At 49.6% G+C, this 21,245-nt stretch overlaps 1 protein-coding gene across 4 annotated transcripts in view; it reads left to right on the top strand.

Annotated features, from left to right (window-relative positions):
- INPP5D (inositol polyphosphate-5-phosphatase D) overlaps positions 1-3,224 on the top strand; it is a 54,813-nt gene extending 51,589 nt beyond the window's left edge. For all 4 annotated transcript variants that reach the window (XM_051626690.1, XM_051626689.1, XM_051626688.1 and 1 more), the window contains exons 27-28: positions 812-1,388; positions 2,184-3,224. In XM_051626690.1, the coding sequence (XP_051482650.1) occupies positions 812-1,388; positions 2,184-2,186 (580 nt within the window). In that variant the 3' untranslated portion in view covers positions 2,187-3,224. The remainder of the gene's footprint in view (positions 1-811; positions 1,389-2,183) is intronic.
- The last annotated feature ends 18,021 nt before the right edge of the window (positions 3,225-21,245 follow it).

Raw genomic sequence — 21,245 nt, 5'->3', positions numbered from 1 at the left:
TTTGCATAGACGTTGTGCATTTGGGTGCATTAGGGGGTGTTAGCCCTTCCCTAGCAACACCACGTGGCATTGGTAGCAAGAGGAGATTGACCTAGTTGTAAAATGCTACAGTATGATGTGAGCTCCTATGTTAATTGTCCAGACAGCCATTTCAGTCCTCTCTGCCAGATCTGAAGGTTCTTATTAATATTTAAATTCAGATCTGCATGTGTTGCAGAGCCATCAAAGCACTTGGCACTGTTTGGCTCAGTGGCTTATCTCTCTTTAAAGAGAAGCCAAGTATCGCTTTGACAAGTCCAGCAAGAGTTTATTCAGCACCATGCATGTCTGCTGTCATGTTAATAATGATTAGACAAGGTAAAAACAATCCACAATTCTCTTCTCTCCCCCAGCTCCGAGTTTAATTGTCATCCTCTTACCCCTGTGTGCAGTCAGTTTAATTTGATCATGCTCATTTCATAGGCAGTAAAGGTTGGAGGGGACCTTAAAGATCATGTAGATCCAACTCCCTGCATGGGCAGGGACACCTCCCACTAGATCACGAGAGCAACCACTAGATTGCTCAGGGCCCCATCCAGCCTGACCTTGAACATCTCCAGGGAGGGGGCATCCACAACCTCCCTGGGCAACCTGTTCCAGTGTCTTGCTACCCTCATGGTGAAGAATTTCTTCCTAATATCCAACCTAAATATCCTCTCTTTCAGTTTAAAACCGTTAGCCCTTGTTTCCTATTAATATTCTCTTTAAATCAGTCAATGTCTCTTGCCTGCTCTTTACAAGCCTCCTTTTTCCACCGCTTTGATGCCTGCAGGCCACCTGAACTGGGGAAAACCACAGCAGAGTCTTTGCTTGAGGAGGAGGGGCAGCAAAAGCCAGAGATGTTTGAGAACCCGCTGTACGGCTCCATGGGCTCCAAGGGCAAGGGGGTGTCAAATAAAGAGCAGGACTACCCCAAGGCCTCGCGAAAGGAGCAGCTGCCACTACCTGACCAGACCTTTCATCTCCCAAAGCCCCAGGAGCTGGAGAGCAGCAAGGCCTGTGGCAAACAGCCATCTTCACCTTTCCTGGTCCCCACACAGCGATTTCGATCCTACACTTGCTCCGGCCAGTCTGAAGAAAAGAACACTGGGGAAAAGATGCAAGGCAAGCCCAAGGTGACAACATCCCTGGAAAACTCTGCACCACTCAAAAAACTAGTCAAACCCTCGAGGTCTGAAGTCTGCCCAAGTGTCCAGGGACAGCACACCAAGCCACCCCTTCCCTCCAAGAGTCGGGCAGTGCTGGACATGCAGAACTCCAGGAGCCGAGACTACCGGGACAGTTCAGAGCTGCCACACTCCGGGAAGCATCGGACAGAGGAGGGACCAGTCGGCAGGACAACCACCCCGGTGTGTTACCTGTGGGAGCAAGGCAGGGGGGAAGTTCCATTAGATGTGGTGTCAGAGCAGAATTCTACTAGAGTAGCAGAGGCTCAGTTGCTGTGTCCTTGCTCTGTGGGTCCTACCCAAGCTCAGAGCATCGTCCCACCAGCCCACAGGGCTTGCAGAGCAGGGGGTGCAAGGGCAGATCATGAGGCAATATTGCTGCAAAGACATCCTGTTGTGGAACCAGGGCCCTAGTTCTGCAGGAAGTTTTAACTTCTTTTGCACTGTTAAAGCTTGATGGCCAGAAGAGGAATGTCAATAACCAGCAATGTTGTTATTGCTGGTTTGGTGAGTCCCGTATTTTTTCTGAGGATGTCTAAACCTGGCCTGACAGAACAAATCTACAGCATTGGTTAATAGATCTGTTTTGCTGTCATTATTAAAAAGATGATTAAAGTAGTTATCTATGGGAAGCACATGTCAGCTTAGGACAGTAGCATCCAAAAACATTACTGAACCCTCCACAGAAATAACAACACATCTACTTTTCTGGGCTGCTGGGTTTGGGTTTTGGTCGGATTGGGTTTTTTTGTTGTTTATTTGGTTTGGGTTTGTTTTGTTTTGTTTTGTTTGCTTTGTTGTTGTTGGTTTTGTTTTCTCCAGTCGTGAGCTGGATGAGAAGGAGTAGGGGAGGTTTTCGTAAATGAATTTGGGAGAAGAAGACAGCCCACTTGAGCAAACTATAGGGGTTTTTTCCTTCTCCATCAAAACTTTTAGAATTGACAGTAGACAAGCTGATGTCTCCTCTTTTCTCTACAGTGAAAACGACATGGCAGATGGCATCCTAGGAGGAATCCTGATGGGAAGAAAGATGGATATTACTGCTTTGTTCACACTGATGTCCTCTGGTCTGGTTCTAAAAAGACTGGGGATTTTTATTTTTGAGAGTGTATCCCTCTCTATGATTATGAAAGTGTTCTAGCTGAGAAGTTTTATCTCATGTGGCTCAGACCAAGGGGAGCCAAAACCACAATACCAAATGCAAGCTAGCCTACTGTAGTGTCACTTTGGTACTTCTACTAAGAGGCAGGTGGTTAAGTACATGCATTAGTAAGTGTTTTGAAAAAGAGGAAGGTACAGTGTAAGGACTAGGAGATGGAATGGGTGTATTTAAAGGACCCCCTGTCTACAAGAGCAAAATCTTTATTTTGTGTTACAGAATTCCTATTAAAGAATGACAGGTATAAGAACGCGTTTTGAAAGCGGTACAGCTCCAAAAGCACATCCTATCCATGGAGCAAGGAGTCAGGGAAGGGGGGAAACACTTTGAACAGCAGAATGTCATCCATGGTCAGCGGGACCAGCTTTGCCTCGCGTGTGAGCTGCCAGGCAGCACACATGTGTGGTTCCTGCAGAGTGTGAGGGCTGGCCCTGGGCACTGCAGCTCTTTTTTTTTTCCTAGCAGGCAGTGCTTTTGTACCCCTAACAATCCCAGGGAAACGGCAGGACTACAGGCAGAAGTGGGAGCAAAGGCAGGGGCTGTAGGCAGCCAGGGCACAGCTGCCTGAAGGGATGGACAGCAGTCATTCCAGCCTGTCCTGCAGTTTCTAAAGGACACTGGCCAGCTGGTTTTGTAGCATTCTTAATAGATTAATGCTGACCTTACTGTACACTTTGTTCATTGACTGAGAATGAATAATGTTAACATCCTTGTAATTTCTGTTATATTCATGTTAAGTGTTCATGCTGTGGTTACAATCAGGCTAATGCCTGTTTGTGACTTAATAGTTGCTACTGTTTGTGCATTGATTACTTAAAAATAATAAAATAGTCACCTTTCTGATCATTCTTTACTGCAAATTCAGAACTGCCTGCCACATGCTTCAGCTTTAGTTGGGTCTTAGGCAAGCCCAGTCAGTGACAGTGGTCCCTGCCCAGAAGAAACCCCAAAGGTACAGAGGAGCACAGGGCAGAAGCCGCAACACTGCTGGGATGTTGTGACTGAGGACATGTCTGTCTGTGTGCACAGGCCCTTGGTGGACACAGCTGGTTTAAACATTCTAGCACCTGATAGCAGGTACAGCTTCTAATTGTATGAGTAAAGAAAATGTACAGCAATTCCTCTGGAGCAGAAGAGGCCAAGCATAGGCTTGTGAGAATGGGAGGAAGAAGACAATCTGCAAGGTAGAACTCTTTAAAAAGAGAAGGTTTTCTGCCATGCAGGTTGAGTTTTCAGCATCATTGCTGAAACACCTGGCTCTGTGACCCACCAGTCAGCAAGATGGGCTGTGGGCCCACATTCCTCTTGCTTCATTCCAGAGAGTCCTGTCTATAATGCCCATAATTCAAAAGCTGTGGTATTTTCCTGGCCCTGGGCAGTGTTTCACTTTTCTATTCCAGATTCCAGGACTCGTACAGATCCAGAGTAAAACCTCCCTGGAGCAGGTGAGCTTTCTGTTCAATACAAAGTCTGATCAGTTCCTACTAATTCTGTGGTGTGATCATTTATGTTCAGAGATGGAAATATGACAGGCTTTCTACAAAAAGTTTCAACTTCTCAGTAACAAGACAGGCTCATATTTTCAGTGATGTGTTTATCCACTGACTTCCTAACCTGTAGCAGAGAAAGTATATTCCCTGCAGTTTGCAAAATAACAGCTTGATATAAACCACGGATAACTTCTAGCGAAAAATACTCCCCTAACTGGGAATACTGCTTAAATTTGTCCCAGATTTGCAGATGAGCAGAATTTGAGAACACTGGACTTACTGGTCCTTGACTTGGCCAGTCCTTCACAAAGGCACGTTGCTTGGGAGAAGAGAAACTCCCTGTCAAGTTTCCAGAAGAAAAAAACATAACATTATTGTCCCCATGTTAGAAAGGCATTGGTATGAATTATCACTTGTGGCTCCAAAGAGAGTCTGAGTTCTTCTCTATGACAGGAATGATGGCAAATGCCACCACACTTTTTTCAAGTGGAAATTGTTCCAAAGAAGGCTCTGTAAAGAGGTTTTGGAGGCCTCTGCAGAAGAGAGAGTTCTCAGGTGAGCAGCTTAGGCATAGCGGTAGAGGTGGGCTGGTGCAAAAAAAGCAGTGGGACACTGTGCAGTCCTGGTCTTTATCATAAGACCAGCTGTACCTTGAGGTGGTAGAGTTGGTAATGCCAACTGTGGGAGCTTGCCAGGTGGGCACATTAGAAAACTGAATTTAACTAAGTCTTAACTAACTGAATTTAAATAACTTTTGTGCTTATGTTTGTTTTGTTTAGTTTTTGCTTTCTGTCATAAAGCCTTTAAGATGGTCTCCACTGGTTTTACTGTCTGAGTCCTGAACCAGATGAAGCCAGGACTAAGCACAAGCTGCTTCTTTCTTGTATGTCCCTGGGCACTTGACACTCTCTTGCCAAACCAGGCATCCTTCTTTGCAATCCTGTTATTGCCCAATTAAGTTATCACAGGCAGGACAAATAGGAGACATGAATTGCCCCCAAGTCAACTGATTTCCACCAGATGTAGGACCTATCCACAACCTTCCAGAGTTCTTTATTATAAGTTCTTAAAATAGCTGCAGACTTAAGAGTACTTATTTCCATGGAGACCCAGCTGTCAAAAACACTGAGTTTTTAGCTACAGGATGTAATGCTGTCAACCACAGTAACTTTCTAAAACCATTTCCTGCCTGCACCTGATGCCTTTAGGGCAATGTTCCTTGTCCTCCCCACTGTAAAACTATCACAGGTACTGTTAAAGCTTTTCCTAAAATGTTGCATCATAGAATCATAGAACGGTTTGAGTTGGAAAGGACATTAAAGATCATCCAGATCCAACCCCCTGCATGGGCAGGGACACCTCCCACCAGACCAGGTTGCTCCAAGCCCCATCCAACCTGCCCTTCAACACTGCCAGGGATGGGGCAGCCACAGCTTCCCTGGGCAACCTGGGCCAGGGTCTCACCACCCTCAAACTCAAGAATTTCCTCCTCATGTCTCACCTCAGTCTCCCCTCTTCCAGTTTTAATCCATTTCCCCTTGTCCCAAGCCCCTCCCCAGCTTTCCTGGAGCCCCTTCAGGCACTGGAAGGTGCTCTAAGGTCTCCCTGGAGCCTTCTCTTCTCCAGGCTGAACACCCCAACTCTCTCAGCCTGTCTCCAGAACAGAGCTGCTCCAGCCCTTGGATCATCTTCATGGCCCTTCTCTGGACTTGCTCCAGGAGCTCCATGTCGTTCTTATGTTGGGGGTTCCACAGCATTGCAGGGGGACCCAAGTAAAGGGGGAGAATCCCCTCCCTGGTCCTGCTGCTCACGCTGCTTTTAATGCAGCCCAGGGCATGGCTGGTTTCCACCATCACCCTCAGGCCCTTCTCCTCAGGGCTGTTTTCGATCCATTTTCCACCCAGCTTAGGCTTGCCCTTACCCAGGTGCAGAACTTGGCCTTGCTGAACTTCATGCAGTTTGCAAGAGCCCACTTCTCAAGCCTGTTGTAATGGACTTTTCCTTCCTGGGAATAGGATCTTAGAGAAAACTGCTCAAGGAGGGAAAATAGAAGGAAAAACAAAACAAAACAAATTACAATCAATTAGTCACTCCAAAATAGAGATAATTTTCGTGTTGTTAGACTTCTAGTTTGCTGGGGCCAAGCAGCCTTTTAGAAAACAAAGCCTAAACTACTAATTTAAACTAAAGCTTTGTCACCATCCGACAACAATGCTCTCGATCCCCTCCCCCTCCCCCCCAGGTAGAGAAGGAGAGAGAGAAAAAGAGAGAGACTTGGCTGGATTGAAAACTAAACTACACAGCTTTAATTAAACACTGATGATATAAAATATATATATATATATACAATTATATACAAATATGTTCAGGCAAAAGCCTCTCACCTCCTCCCACCCTCAGCAACTCCCACAGCATCTCCTGAGCTGGAACAGTCCCGAAAAATCTCAGAGCTGCTGGAGAAAGCAGAGAGTGATGAGGGTCAGGAGAGCTGGAGCCTGGGGGTCAATGGTGAGGGAGGGACAGGGTCCTCCCCGGATGCCGGCCATGGATGGAGGAGAAGGGAAGAAGAAGCAGGAAGGAAGTTGTCTTCTGTGATCTCTGACCTTCCTCTGAGCTCACGTAGCTCTCTGGAATGGGACATCTCTGGCCAGTTTTGCTCTCTAACTCAGCCTCCTCCGGGGGGGTCAGAGATCTCCCTGTAGTGTCTGAGCCAGCAGAGTAAAGGTGCAACCTTGAAGACCCAGCAGTGAGAGAAACATTCCACCCTCATCAGTCTTAGAACACACTGTGGCTAGTTAAAAGAAAGCTTATTGAAGGAAAAAAAATAATAATCAGTAAAAGGAAAATTGGCTTCATCGTGGCTCAAACCAGGACAAGCTTAAAACTAATAATTTAGTTACTATTGATACATCATAGGATATTTGTTAGTAAATGCAATAGAAATATAGCCTAATAAAAGTTTACTAAAATACTGAATTTGCTGTACTAAGGGTTGCTTTTAAAACAAGGTGCTTTGTGAAACTCAGTGAACTATGCCAAGCATCCTGCAGGTTGTGATAACATCAAGTCTTCTAAGAACCTGTGGCACCTACAGACACCAGTTATGTAGATTCTGACCCACCTGGGCAATCTACCAGCGGAAGACTGGAGACAGGACCAGGATGAGAGGCCAGGACAAAGACGACAAAGGACTAGAGTCAAACAAAGACCCCCAGAGGAGACCCTCGAGGATGCATCATTACAAAGATAGCCAATTCCAGGAAATAAAATGACTATGTAAAAGAATTCTGGGGACTCATTGACATCAAACTGAATATGCGTGGTTTTGGTGTATATTAGTTGGGGTGCTTCACTAACTGGTCGGAGCACTCATGGTGGAGAATCCCCAGTGCTGCCCAGCGCTGCAATAAAGAATGCCTGCTCAACAACAGCCTGCTTGTTTGTTATTGGGTCTTGATCTGGGAATCCTTACCCAGCTGCACCCAGCCTCCCACTTCGGTGAGGAGTGTTAGAAAGCAGGGGGGTTTGGAAGCTCCAAAATGTTTGTTTCACTATCCTCCCAACTCTTTAAAATGAAAGGGTTTTTAAAAAATCTTTACCACATTTTTCAGTTGCTGTGGGGTAGCATAATTCGATCAGTCCATACTCTGATTGAAGGGAGGTATTGTCAAAAAATTAATTGATTCCACCACTCCTGGTGGAATCAAGCTCCTAAGATTTTCAAGGCTCAGATGTTAGTGTAGTTGAACTGTGATGTCAGGACAAGGTAACTGACCAAGATGACCTGGGGTGATTCCCAGAGATCTCCTAACCAACAGCCCCAGACTGGCTGGAAACACACAATATCCAAATACCTGTTTTTAAAAAATTTTCCCTAATCTCTGCCTGAGCAAAATCCACACTTTCCCCTCTGGGACATTATCTCAAGAGACTCCATCCCTAGCCTTATTTGTTGTACCCCTTGATGATAATATAAATCAGAGCTGCAGCAGGTGGACTATGCATGAGGAAAGTTGAGGCGATGGTGAAGCTTTCTCTTGAGCTGCAGGAACAATCAACAGTTTAGGGCCATAATATTTATCAGCTGCACCTGCAGGATACTTGTTTTGTTGAGGCTGAAGTACTTAAGGAAGGAGTCAAGGACTGTCCCTCTCTTCTGTAGACAGCTGAGGCAAGAGCAGAGCTGATGCTGCTCCTCACCTCTGCTGCCCCAGAGGTGCTGCAGCCTCCAGGTGTGCTGGTTTGGGTTGTTGGGGATTTTGGTAGCAGGGGAAGGGCCCCAGGGGTGGTTCTGGGAAGAAGCTGAGAAGCTGCCTGTGCTCCAAACCAGCCAAGGAGCCATCAGAGGGACAATAGATGTGCCTCAGCTTCTTCCATTAACATGTGAAAGGACTGAGAGAAGAGCTGAGCTGGAGAATTGAAAGGCAGTGCTGGGGTGAAGATCCCGGGTGGCTGGTGAGGAAGAAGGTGCCCAAGCAGCAGTTTCCCTGCAGCCCATGGTGAGATGGCAGCTGTGCCCCTGCACTCGTGGAGGAATGTGGTGGAACATTCCCCGGGGCGGGGGAGGAGGGGTGAACTTGGCCAGTGGACTCAGATTTTGTGGCCAGAGGATTTGCTGCCAGTGGACTCGGATGGTGCAGCTGTGGAAGCCCCCGGGCAGGGGAGGTGCCTGTTCCCGAAGCCCCCGTGACTCTGGGCAGCGCTGGAGCAGCTCCGGGGCTGGTGGGAAGGGCTGATGGAGCAGAGGCTGGTGGAGGACTCTGCCATGGGAGGGACCCGTGGGGAAGCAGGGCAGGACTGTGAGGAATCCTTCTACCTGAGGAGGAAGGAGCAGCAGGAACCACCAGCCTGTGAACTGACTCTAAACCCCATCCCCCTGTGCCGCTGGGGGGAAGGAGGGAGAGAAACCGGGAACAAAGGGGTTTGGGCCCGGGAAGAAGGGAGGGGAGGGGTAACATATGCAAGCCCTGCTCTGTGTGTTGTCTCTGTCCTGTAGGCATTGATTAGTGTAAAATTAAATTACTGTTTTTCTCCAGGTTGAGTCTCTTTTGCCCGGGATCTTAATTGGTGAAGAACCCTCCTTGTCCTTTGTCTCGACCCATGAGCTTCTAGTTGGGTTTGTCCTCCTCATCCCAGGGTGTGTGTGAGGGAGTTGAGTGAGTGGCCACGGGGCTGGTTCTTTGTTGTGTTAGACCCAAACCACAACACCAGGGCATTCCTGCACAGGCCTGTGGAGAGGCTTGTTATTCAGGTGCTACAGTCATTTGAGCCACCATCCCTGGAGATATCTAATAAGATAGATGTGGTGCCAGGGGCCAGGGTTTAGTGGTGGACACAGCAGAGTTAGGGTAGTGGTTGCACTCGATGATCTTAAAGGTCTTTTCCAACCAGAGTGATACTGTGATTTCAACCTGCCACATTTCCTTCATGCAGAAAAGGTGTCAGCTGTAGAGCTACAAGATGTTCTTTCCATATATATAAACAAACACCAGGTTTATATTCACGTGAATTTGAAAAAGATCTCCTTTCTAACTCCATGCATGCACATGGTGGTGTTCAAACGTGGCTCTTAATAAGTATTTTAGGATTGCATTTTTTAAAAACTTTTGAATTCCCTCTGAAATTCTTTCACAATTGAATCCAGAATCATACAGGTTGGATGAGGTTTTGTGCAACCTGGTCACTAGTGGTAGGGGTCCCTGCTCATAGCACGGGGGTTGGAACTAGATGATCTTTAAGGTCCCTTCCAACCTTAACAATTCTATGATTCTATGAATTTTGGGTTGACAGAAGAGAGATCTCTTTTCAGGTATTGTAATTTGCTATATTTTTTTCGATGATCTCTTTTTCCATCACCAAATGTCCCCGAGCTTCTGTTCTCAGTCCATTATTACTATTCTGTCACATTAATTTTATTTGTAGACCACCTTTGTTCTGGCTCCCAAGTCAGCTAAACAAAAAGCACACAGGAACTGCAGAGATTAATTCAGCTCTGCAGAACTAGCCACTGATTCACAAAGTTGTACGTATGAATCCAGGCTTGTGAACCTGCAGAGGACTTGAACCCTTCCAGCCATGAGTAGCTGAGGTGGCTTTACTCCTGGAGGTGGTGGGAACACCTGGAGTGGGAAGGCTGCCCCCAGCTCAGACCTGCTCCTCTCACTGCAGGATGCTGCCGAGGAATAGCTCAGCATGGGTACCACCACCCCCAGCCGGTAACAGGTCTCCAGAGACAGAAGGGAAAGTGAGGACAAGTCTGATTTTGCCAGGAGGAGCAGGGTGAGCTGGTGGGGCTGGAGGACAGGCATGGGCTGCATGTGCAGGAGAAGTGTAGGACACCAACAGCTCACTGGTACTTGAGGGTTTCTACAGCACCTCCTCCTGCATCGGGCAGGGTCTTGAATATCAATCTGCTGACCAACTAAATGGTGTCACTAGGCCATGCCAGTGCTTGAGGCTGGTCTAGGTTCTGCCAAGCTTCCTGGGACATGCTGGTCCTAGCAAGACCTGGGGGAATACCTGGACCAAAGAAGGGGTGTCCTCAGCGCAGAAGGATCTGGGATGATGAGGTGGCACGGTGTCTCGCCTCTCAGATGAGAGAACGCTGCAGCAAAGGGGACACACACAAGCCCCTGCTGGACTCTGATGGGGTGCTCCTCATGTGCTGAGGAGCTGGCAGATGGGCTTTTGAGGGCACTCCAAAAGAGGTGCCTGAGGAATAGAAGAGAGCAACCACCACGGGGGCTGAGGAGCACCATAGGGCATGGAAAAGGAGTTGAGTGGCCGGGCCCCAAGAGTGATGAGGAACGGCTCCAAGTCTGGTTCGAGGCCATTAACCAGTGGTGAAGGCCAAGGAGAGGGGCAGTGCCAGCACATGGAGGGAGACAGTCCTTCCACTCGGCTGTGTCCTGTTCTGGGCTCCCCAGGGCAAGCCAGTCAGCCATATTGGAGAGAGCGTCCAATCCCAGGGGCCACCAGGATCCCAACTTTCTGTTGGGATCAGTGCTGGGGTCAGTTGGAGCCAACGGCCGCCAGAGACACCAGCACGGAGCAGTGCTGGCACAGAGCAGGACTGGGAGGAGGCCAGGGCTGGCTGAGCAGAGCTGCACCGGCAACAGCACCAGGACCTTTTTCCTCTCCTTGCTGTCACCGGCTGTGCCACGTCCTTGGTGTCTGGGCAGGATGGGCCAGGCCAGCTGCTGCTTTGGCTCCAGGTGGCCTTCCTGTCCTGCGGCTTGGGGACATGTGGGACTGTCCCAGGCAGGCCCCAGAGCAGCAGCCTTGCTGATGGCTGCTGCTCTCTGCTCTGCAGGGAGGCTCTCGCCGAGGCTGAGGTACTGCTGAGTGCAGATGTGCGTCTGACCCAGGGCCGCAAGAGGAGCAAGAGGCACCTTCTCCTCCTCCAGGAGGAACTGGTGGTGGCCAAGTTGCAGTAAGCCCCTCAGAGCCCAGCTGCCTTTCCCCCAGCCCTGGCCCTGGGAGACCTTGGAGCTGGATGCACCCATGTCTGTCCCAAGGACACTGTGTCCTCTGCATGGGGACACCCTGAGGAGGCCACCTCCAGCTGACTGCCAGATGCTCCTCTCTGCAGAGGTGGCACCACCCTGCGCCCACAGCTCCGCCTGGCCCTGGACCAGCTGTGGGTGCTCAGCTGCGGGAAGGAGGTGGCGCCAGAGCAAGAAGAGGAGAAGGAGGGAGGCAGTGAGGAGAACAGGACCTCCCTCATCTTCAGTTGGCCCAGCGGCTCCTGCATTGTGGATTTTGGGTGAGTTGTGGAGCCACGTCCCACAGCTGGGCAGGAGAGGTTCCCAGCAATGCCCCTGTCATCCTGGCCATGGCCTGTGCCCTCCCTGCAGAGCCTGGGCAGGGACATCCCCCTTTAGTCTCCGGCAGGGAAGGGCAAAGGCAGCTGACCTGGCAGGACAGAGGGACCAGGGCTTGGGCAGCCCCTCTGTGCTGCCCCACTGGGGGGTTTGGTCCTGCCCTTGTGTTTTGCCCTGCCCACCTCTGCCCCAGGCAGTCAGCTGGCTCTCCTCTCTTCCTGCAGCTCCCAGGATCTGAAGGAGCAGTGGCTGGGCATGCTGCAGGGGTAAGGCGGGGATGCTGCAGGAGCAGCTGGACTGGGGAGCACAGTTCCCAGCTGGGGAGAGGGGCCCACAGCTGCAGGCAGCTCTCAGGCAGAGGTGCCTGCCAGGGGAGAAGAGGCATCTTGGGGCTCAGCCAACTCCCACCCTCTCCCTTCCTGCTGCACAGGACATCAGAAGGAGCCAAAGGAGCCCGAGTGAGCCTCCTGCCATCACTCCGACTCCTGGAGAAGGAGCTGAGCCATCGTCATGCCGTGAGTGTCTCCCTGGTGTGGGCTCTGCCCCCCAGCACTGCTCCTGCAGCCCAGCAGCAGAGGCACACTGCTCACCTTCTCCCACTCCTCTCTTGCCCAGTGGAGGACACTGAGCACCAGGGACCTGGAGAAGCTGGTGGGGGGCCAGCCAGAGGTGAGCATAGCAGTCTCCCCCACCTTGGGCTATGCTGTGGTGCCAAGGATGTGTGGCAAGGAGAGTGAGCTTGGGCAGGAGGGAGGTAGGGAGGGAGGATCCTGTGGTGCCACTCTGGGAGCTGAGAGGGTTGGGGAGCCCCCAGGAAGGCCAGTGTGTCTGGCTGGAGGGGCTGGGAGGAAACCTGCCATGTGGTTCTTGCAGGCTGGTCCCAAGCAAGGACCTGCACTGGGCCCAACAAGGAAAGGTGGGGGACTTGGCCGTGCACCAGGTGAGTTTTGGAAAGAAAGGCAACCTCCTGCAAGTGACTGAGCTGCATTCACTTGTCCCTTGAGTTTTGCCATACAGGTTGGGCAGCCCAAGGGAGGAGGTTACCTGGAGGAGCAAGGACACCCACTGGGCAGTGGCTGCTGGACATGCTTCTGCAGGGACACGGAACCTCTGCAAGGACATGGAGCCTCTGCTGCTGCCCACAGCTTGAAGAAGGGCAGGGCGAGGGCTGGCCAGTCTGTCCTGCTGTCCCCCCAGCTCTCAGGAGCCTCCCAGCAGGAGCCTCCCAGTGGCTCCAGCCACTGGCTCCCTGCCTGTCCTGCCGCACCACTCAGCACCGTGCTGCAGGCAGGACAGGCTCTGGGAGCACTGGCCTGGCCGTCTCCATTGAGGGGCTCCTGCTCCCTTTTCCTTTGCAGCAGGAGGGAGCAGAAGCAGCAATAGGAGGGGGCTGCCCTGTCCCTTAGCTCTGCAGCAGAGCCTGTCCCCTGCCCAGGTGCCAGGGCAGGTGGGCTCTGGCTGCAGCAGGGTGCTCTTTGGGCAGCCCCTGGCAGTGCTCTGCGGGGAGGATGGTGTGCTGCCCCGGGCCATCCAGGTGAGCCAGACAAGGGATCCCCATTGTTCCCTGTGCCTGCTGTGTAGGGGTGGGGGCGTCTCCAAGAGCTCTGGGGATGGGGCTCTCCAACCCCAGCAATGAGCCAGCTCTAGGGCAGTGCTCATGCCACCACTGCTGGAAGGCAGCTCCCCAGCCAAGTCACTGTCCTCCTGCCTGTCCTGCAGGAAATGCTGGCGGTCCTGCAGCAGCAAGGACCAACAGAAGAGGGGATATTCCGCCGAGCAGCCAGTGCGACAGCGCTTCGGGAGCTGAAAGAGGCCCTGGACCGTGGCGAGGACATCGACATGGCAAGCCAGCCTCCACTGCTGTTGGCTGTTGTCCTGAAGGTGAGCACTTCTGGCCTGCTGCTGGAGGAGCTCCTGCCTGGGCTGGAGTGTTCCAAGGCTCACCTGGAGCCCTTGGCTTTGCAGGACTTCCTCCGAAACATCCCCTCCAAGCTTCTCGTCAACAACTTCTACGAGGACTGGATGTCTGCAATGCAGAAGACTGACAGGGAGAAGAAGGTGGAAGGGCTGAAAGTGTAAGCGTGGGCAGCAGCCTGCGTGCTGAGCAGGAGCCCTGACTGCTGGCTGAGAGCAGCTGGGAAGCTGTGTCACTGCCACTGGATCCCACCTGCCTTGGGCAACCTGGGGGACAGCTGTGGACAATCTCTGCTTAATGAACCTTGTCTTCCTCTTCCCTCAGGGTGGTTAACAAGTTGCCTGGGACCAACCTCCTCCTCCTCAAGCAGCTGCTGTCCCTCCTCCAGTGCATTGGCCAAAATGCAGCCACCAGCAAGATGAACTACAGCAACCTGGCCATCTGCGTTGGCCCAAACTTGCTGAGCCCACCCAACGAGGACCTGCTCCAATTGGAGGCCATGCTGGAGGTCACTGAGAAGGTACGCTGTCTCAAGCACCCGACTGCAGCCTTCCTGGCCCATGAGAGCTTGGCTGCTCAAGATGAGGTCTGTGGGTGCCTCCTGCCTTGAGCAAATAAATGTTGTTTGGGTTGCTGCCTGGAAAAGCAGCCCCATAGCCACAGTCTTTTGTACTGGCTCAGGAGCAGAAAAGGCTGCTTGGTCCCTTTCAGGCTTTTGAGACTAAGGCTTTGGTGTGTGCAGGTGAAGGGGCTGGTGGAATTCCTGACTGAGAACTTCAGAGACATCTTTGAGGAGAAGACCACTGCCCTTTCCTGTGCAGCAGCTGAGGAGGGTCCAGCCCCCACAGAGAGATCCAGCGGTAAGGAGAGGACTGAGGTTTGTCACAGCCTGTGGCTCAGGATACCAAGAACTTCAGTGTCCTTGCTGGCATGGCTGGTCCTTCAGTGTTGTCCTCTCAGCCCTATTTGTCCCCTGGCCTCACTCTGGCCACTGCTTCATGGGGCAGGAAGGCTTTGCTCTGCAAGATGCGCTGAAGCCTGCAGACAGTGCATCACAGGGCTGAAGAGAAATGGTGTAGGGCTTCAGGTGGGCTTTGCTGGAGCTGTTTTTTTTACTGCCAGCAAGCCCCTTTGCTGCATGTGCTACTTCTTTCTAGATGTGCCTTTGGAAGAGCCATGTGTCCCTGCAGGCAAAGCAGATATGGACCATCAGGCAGAAGCCTCATCCCCTGTACCCCCCTCTCTGCTCAGTGTCCTCAAGGAAGTAGGAGGAGACATGATGGTGGAGCCCAGCATGGGAGAGGTACGTCAGGTCCACAAATACTGGGACAACTGTTCTCATGTAGGAGGGGAGTTCCTGATAAGCTGAAGTAGCTGCTCTCTCTCTTCCTGGCATTTCATCTCTTGTGGCTTTGTTTGGTGTTTTTCTGCCCCTGCAATGATCTGCTGTCAGTGACACTGGAACGGTTGCTTCTCCTGTGCCTTAGGCATGTGCTCAAGCAAAGGACACACATACAGTGTTCACAGTGCTCTGTCTCGGGAGGGCAGAAGAAATCCTGGCAGAACAAAGTGGGCAAACCTTTTCTTGCCAGGAGGGGGACCACAAGCTCCCTCTGAAACAGCCCCCACAAATGACCTGAGTATCACACATTCATAGGAACACTGTGTTCCAAAGGAAGGCTAATGCCAACCAGCCAACAGGAGCCTGTCTCTCTGCAGAGACCAGGTAGCCATTTGGCAACCAGTCACTGGTCCAAGGTGGCCCTTGCCACCTGGCTCATGCTGGCCTTTCTGTTCTAGGCACCCAGAGCTTTCTCTCTAACCACACCAGAGACCATGACAGACTCCCTAGTATGTGGAGAAGAAATCAAGAGCCTCTCAGAGGAAAGAAGGTAACATGAATCAGCTTTAGTTACCTCAAGAGCTGATTCCAGCTGATCCTGGCTTTCCCTATCTAATCACACTGTGGGATGGAAAGGTTTGCAGGCTTGCACCAGGAATATGAAAACAGGAAGAAGAGAAAGAGAGAAGGAGCTGGGGAAGAGGAGAGAGAATGGCAACGAGAGTCAAAAAGGAGGAAGACAGAAGCAAGCTGGGAATTCAAAGAAGAAGGAAGGTCCTGTAGGTCAAGGGGCCCAGGTGTGTACCAGGCTCTACTGCCCATCTTCCCCAGCCCACAACACTGCTCTAGGTCAGTCCAAGTGGCCGCCAAGGGGTGGCAAGGGATGGCGCTGGAGTGCAGGGCTTGGCAAGAATCCCATGGCAGCTCCCCCGGGACTCCCCATCCTGTGCTGCCTGGCACAGGGCTGCTGGGCATCGCTGCCCATGCACAGCTCTCCAAGAGCATTCCCACGGGGATAAGGTGCCAGAGCCAGCCAGCAGCCACGGCCAGCCAGAGCTCTCTCTTCAGGGCCACCCACAATTCCTCACTGATGGTGTTCCCCAAGGAATGGGGAACCCAGTCCTGCCTCTTCTTGCTTTTGTGGCTTTCTCAGACCTTTCTGATGCTGTTGTTGCAGGTGTTGTGTTCCTGTTGCCAGCGGAAGTGCTGTGACCCCTTGATAGTCATAGGATATTTGTTAGTAAATTCAATAGAAATATAGCCTAATAAAAGTTTACTAAAATACTGAATTTGCTATACTAAGGGTTGCTTTTAAAACTATGTGCTTTGTGAAACTAACAGTCAACTATGCCAAGCATCCTGCAGGTTGTGATAACATCAAGTCTTCTAAGAACCTGTGGCACCTACAGACACCAGTTATGTAGATTCTGACCCACCTGGGCAATCTACCAGCGGGAGACTGGAGACAGGACCAGGACGAGAGGCCAGGACAAAGACAACAAAGGACTAGAGTCAACAAAGACCCCACAGGAGACCCTCGAGCATGCATCATTACAAAGATAGCCAATTTCAGGAAATAAAATGACTATGTAAAAGAATTCTGGGGACTCATTGACATCAAATTGAATATGCGTGGTTTTGGTGTGTATTAGTTGGAGTGCTTCACTAACTCATTGGAGCACTTTTGGTGGAGAATCCCCAGTGCTGCCCAGTGCTGCAATAAAGAATGCCTGTTCAATAACAGCTTGTTTGTTATTATTGGGTCTTAATCTGGGAATCCTTACCCAGCCGCACCCAGCCTCCCACTTCAGTGAGGAGTGTTAGAAAGCAGGGGGGTTTGGAAGTTCCAAATTTTTGTTTTACCCTGGGCTCCCGCAGTTGATGTTCACAATAAAATGATCTATTCTCTCTTCTGCCTGTGTCAGCCACACAGTATTCAGTAGTGGGGAGATGTTGCTTGGTGATAAATTGTCCCAAGTCCCAGAATCCCTTCCAGCGGGCATCAGAGCTGAGTTGAGGGGCTTTAGGAGACCTAGCAGTTGTCTAGGCCAGAGTGAACACCAAGTGGTGGTTCTTCATAGACCATGCAGTTAAACTGTTTGCTGCTAGGCACTGTAGAGCTTAAATGATTTACACTCACAGCTTTTTCTGTTAAACCCCCTTCCAGAAAGAACTCTTAAAGTTTGCCACTCCTGGGAACTGTGAGCCCAATTCTTCCATGTGATTTGGGAGAACTGCCAGTGGAACAACAGTTTTGCTCTCTTGCAAGCCTGGCAGCTCATACAACTGAAAAGAGAAAATTGGCTCATATTAAAGCATGGACACTTTAATTTACGTACCTGTTTGATATTGTGCTGCAATTAAATTACATTTCCATGATGCCTATAAAGATCAGGGTTGTGATAATACAAATAATTAGTAATTAGCTCTAGTCAGATCAGTTAGTGAAAAGTTGATTCCAGACAAATAAACTGGCCAACAGTGTGTGTGGTCAGGAGAGCCAAGGAAGAGAGAAGGAAATGTAATTCCTGCTGAATTTTTTTTGAACCTTAAAGTCTCCCTTATTCTCCTCTTCCCCTTGGAGATACCGGAGGGATAACAGAGAGCATCTGTCACTGGTTAATGGCCAAAACCCTGACAAAGGGGAGCAAGGCTGGACGGTCAAACTAGAACAGGGAAGGGAGAGTAACACAAGGATGACAATGAAAAATACACAAAGCTACACCAAACCAAATCACTGATAGTGTTGGAAAATCATTCAGAAATTTAGAATGATGTGATCATTTGTGTTAAGATGGACTCTGTCTACATAGGTCCACAAGTTAACAACTGTAGTCAGAGAGGCACATGAGAAGACTGAGGGGTAAACCAGTCTTGAGCACTTGGAGCTGTAGAACATGTGGTATTGTGTCCATGAGGTGAACTTAGCTCATTACAGTGTAATTATAATAGTAAAAATCACACCCACATGTCAAAAAGACCCCTGCCTTGGGCTGTGCTGGGGTGCAGTGGCACATGGCTTTGTCTTCAGTGGCACTTTCTGGCTGACAATGCAGTCTCAAGCTGCATTTAGATACTGCTGCTTGTCCACCTTCTGTTCATTTGTAAGTAATTAAACAGAAACTGTTGTAGTCTGGGGGTAAGATCACACTGTAAGAAGGACATTAGGCCCCAGGTGGTGGAGGTTTAACCTCCCAGTGGGGATGCACAGATGTACCAGGAAAGCTGGTGGAGACATGGCATGGCCCCACACCTGGGTTCAGAAGGAAGTTGTCCCAGTGCTTTTTGGTTTTATCCAACAGCCTGTGACTAGTACAGTGCACGTCTGACTGTTCTGCCTGGCTCTACTATGAACCTCTCTGACAGGCACTCAGGCTCTGGCCTGTCAGCTGGTAAAGAACTAGCCCTCATGGCAGGTAGATCAATAAGATATTTTTATATGAGCCTTTTCTGTGTCTCTCTGCAATCTTGCATGCTTGGTACAAGGAGCTCTTCCTCCACAGCTGCTCATATCTGAAGTTGCCTCCCTGGGTTTCCTTCTGCTACCATCTGCTGAAGAGGGTTTCTTCTTTGCCTTTTTCCCCCAAGATCCACAATCCCTAAATCCACAGTAAGCTTCCTATGGGAAGCAAAGTTTCAGCCTCTGTGGATGAAGGATACAACATCTCGTTGGAGGTACAGATTTAATTTTTCACTGCGGTGTGAGTTTTCTGAAAATCATTAGATTTGTTAGTTGCCTTAAAATGTTATTCCCAGATTAGGCTGTTGAACAAATGGGCAGATTTCAATGAGTGTTCCAAATGGAGAAAGAAGCCGCTTTCAGTCTGAATTATCTATTTTATCATGTGTCCCTGTAACTCGTTGATATAAAAGGAGAGCAAGATGACAGCTGATGACATGGAGCAGGGATGTGTTACTGGAAAGACTGCCAGAAGCATAAGCTGGTTTGAAGAAGAGTGAGGAACTTTGTATTGGACTGGAAAAAGCATAGATAGCAGGTATTGTGTAAAAAAAACCCAAACAACCCACCAGGATGTCCTGCCTGCTATGGAAATAGACTACAGAAAGGTGGACATCTCTAGCACAGTGTGATTTGTCTAAGATTCAAACATCTACAGATGACAGGTAATTGAGATCCTTCCCTTGGAACAGTCTAGCAGTTACTGTAAACAGTAAAACATAAGCAGTGTTCCCAGTAATCTACCTAATGCTTAAAGATGTGCTTTTTTCTTCTTTTTTTTTTTTTTTTCATGCCATTTCTGCTCACACTGATTCTGTGGACAGTAATTTTCTCTCTCAGTTTTAGTAAGAAAAGCCTACTCTCACAAATGACCTGAGGGATTTTTGTTGGAAAGGCTGAAGGAAAGCAGGTGGTTGGCAGTCCAAAAGTAGTGAGACTTCGGGGCTGATTGTATCTTGAGGCCAAGGCAAAAAAGCCTCAGGAGAGAAGTAACAAAGTCTGATCCTTGTCTTGCTCTAGTTTTGTCTTCTCCCTTTTTCTCATGCTTCACATTTGGTTTCCTTTTTCTCTGCAGAGGATTAAGATGTAGAGATTTGAAAGGATTAATTTCTCCCAGCACTGCCCTTCAGAAGTTCAGTAACTACATCTGCAGAACCTTCAGCTTACAGCTACAAGTCGTTACATGTTTTTAAAAGTCTAATTTGATGTTTAAGCAGAAAAAAAGAAGGCTGTGTGCTTACACTTGGCCAAATTAGTTTTGTAGAGAACATGCACAACCTTGTGTATTGTGTCCTTGATAAGACAGAGCTGTGCATGAACTATTATTAACTCAGCCAGCAGCGTTATCTTCTCCAGTGTAACAATCTGGTGAATCACCTATTTTATTGTTACAACTTAATAACTGCATCTTCATTCATTTACACTAAAGAAAACAAAACCATTTAGGTAGTCCAAGACAAAAAACTTCATGAATATTTAATATTTAAAGTTTCAAATTAAATTACAATAATATGGCTACCTAACACATGACTTAATAAGCAGTTAAGAGCAAAGCAATGAAGCAAGAAGTTCTGGGTTTTTACATCTGCCAGTGAACAAGTGTTTTTTTCTTGATGCTGGAGAGGATGTGCCAGTGAAGGCTGCCCTTGTAGTTTCAAATAATTTTTCCAATTAATCCTACCTAAAAACCCCCAAACCACACTTCATTTCACCACTACCCTCCCTGAACAGCTGTGTGCTGTAGTAAAGCTTCATAACTGATGCTCTGTGTGCCCTCCTGGAGCTGGAGGTTGTCTTGGGCAGTGACTGGGGAAACACTACAAAAACCACCCACCAAACAGCACTCCAGGTCTCTCTGTTTTGGGCAATGTAGTACATCATCACTAGCTGCACAGCTTTTCATAACTATTTCATGTCCATTCACAATAATAATCTTACTTTATTACCAAAAGGCAAAGGTCTGAACACTAGACTTGTGGCCAGTGAGCTGCACTCACCCTCAGTGCCAACATGCGAACATTTGGTTCACCAAAGCCACATGAAAGGGTCATGTACTTCCTGGCTTTGCTAGGTGACACCATGGCAAAAACTTTTGGTATTCTGTTAGGAAGGCTATTGGTGTATGAGTCAGTCTTTCTGAAATGGCATCCCCACTTTTAAAAGTACCAAGAGACCCTAGTGAGCCTGTGGCACTCACGGCACATTGATCACTGCAAAAGAATCAGAGAATCATATCATAGAATGGAATGGCTTGGAAGTTGCCTTAAAGATCATCTAGTTCCAACTCCCTGCATGGGCAGGGACACCTCCCACCAGACCAGGTTGCTCCAAGCCCCATCCAACCTGCCCTTCAACACTGCCAGGGATGGGGCAGCCACAGCTTCCCTGGGCAACCTGGGCCAGGCTCTCACCACCCTCACACTCCAGAATTCCCTCCTCATGTCTCACCTAATTATCCTCTCTTCCAGTTTTCATCCATTGCCTCTTCTCCTCTCACTCCCTGCCCTTGTAAAAAGCCCGTCCCCAGCTTCACTGTAGCCCCTTCAGCCACTGGAAGGCCATTGTGAGGTCTGTCCAGAGCCTTCTCTTCTCCAGGCTGAACAGCCTCAACTCTCCCAGCCTTTCCTCCTAGGAGAGCTGCTCCAGCCTCTGATCATCTTTGTGGCCCTTCTCCGGACTTTCTCCAGGACCTCCATGTCCTTCTTATATTGGGGGCTCCAGAACTGGACAGTTACTCCAGGTGGGGTCTCGTAAGAGCCAAACAAAAAGGGAGAATCACCTCCCTTGACCTACTGGCTACACCTCTTTTGATGCAGCCCCGGACACGGTTGGTTTCTGGGCAGCGAGCACA

Source organism: Apus apus, chromosome 8 (assembly GCF_020740795.1).
Source record: "Apus apus isolate bApuApu2 chromosome 8, bApuApu2.pri.cur, whole genome shotgun sequence".
In the NCBI taxonomy this organism is placed as follows: Eukaryota; Metazoa; Chordata; class Aves; order Apodiformes; family Apodidae; genus Apus; species Apus apus.
This window is presented reverse-complemented; position numbering and strand designations above follow the sequence as displayed.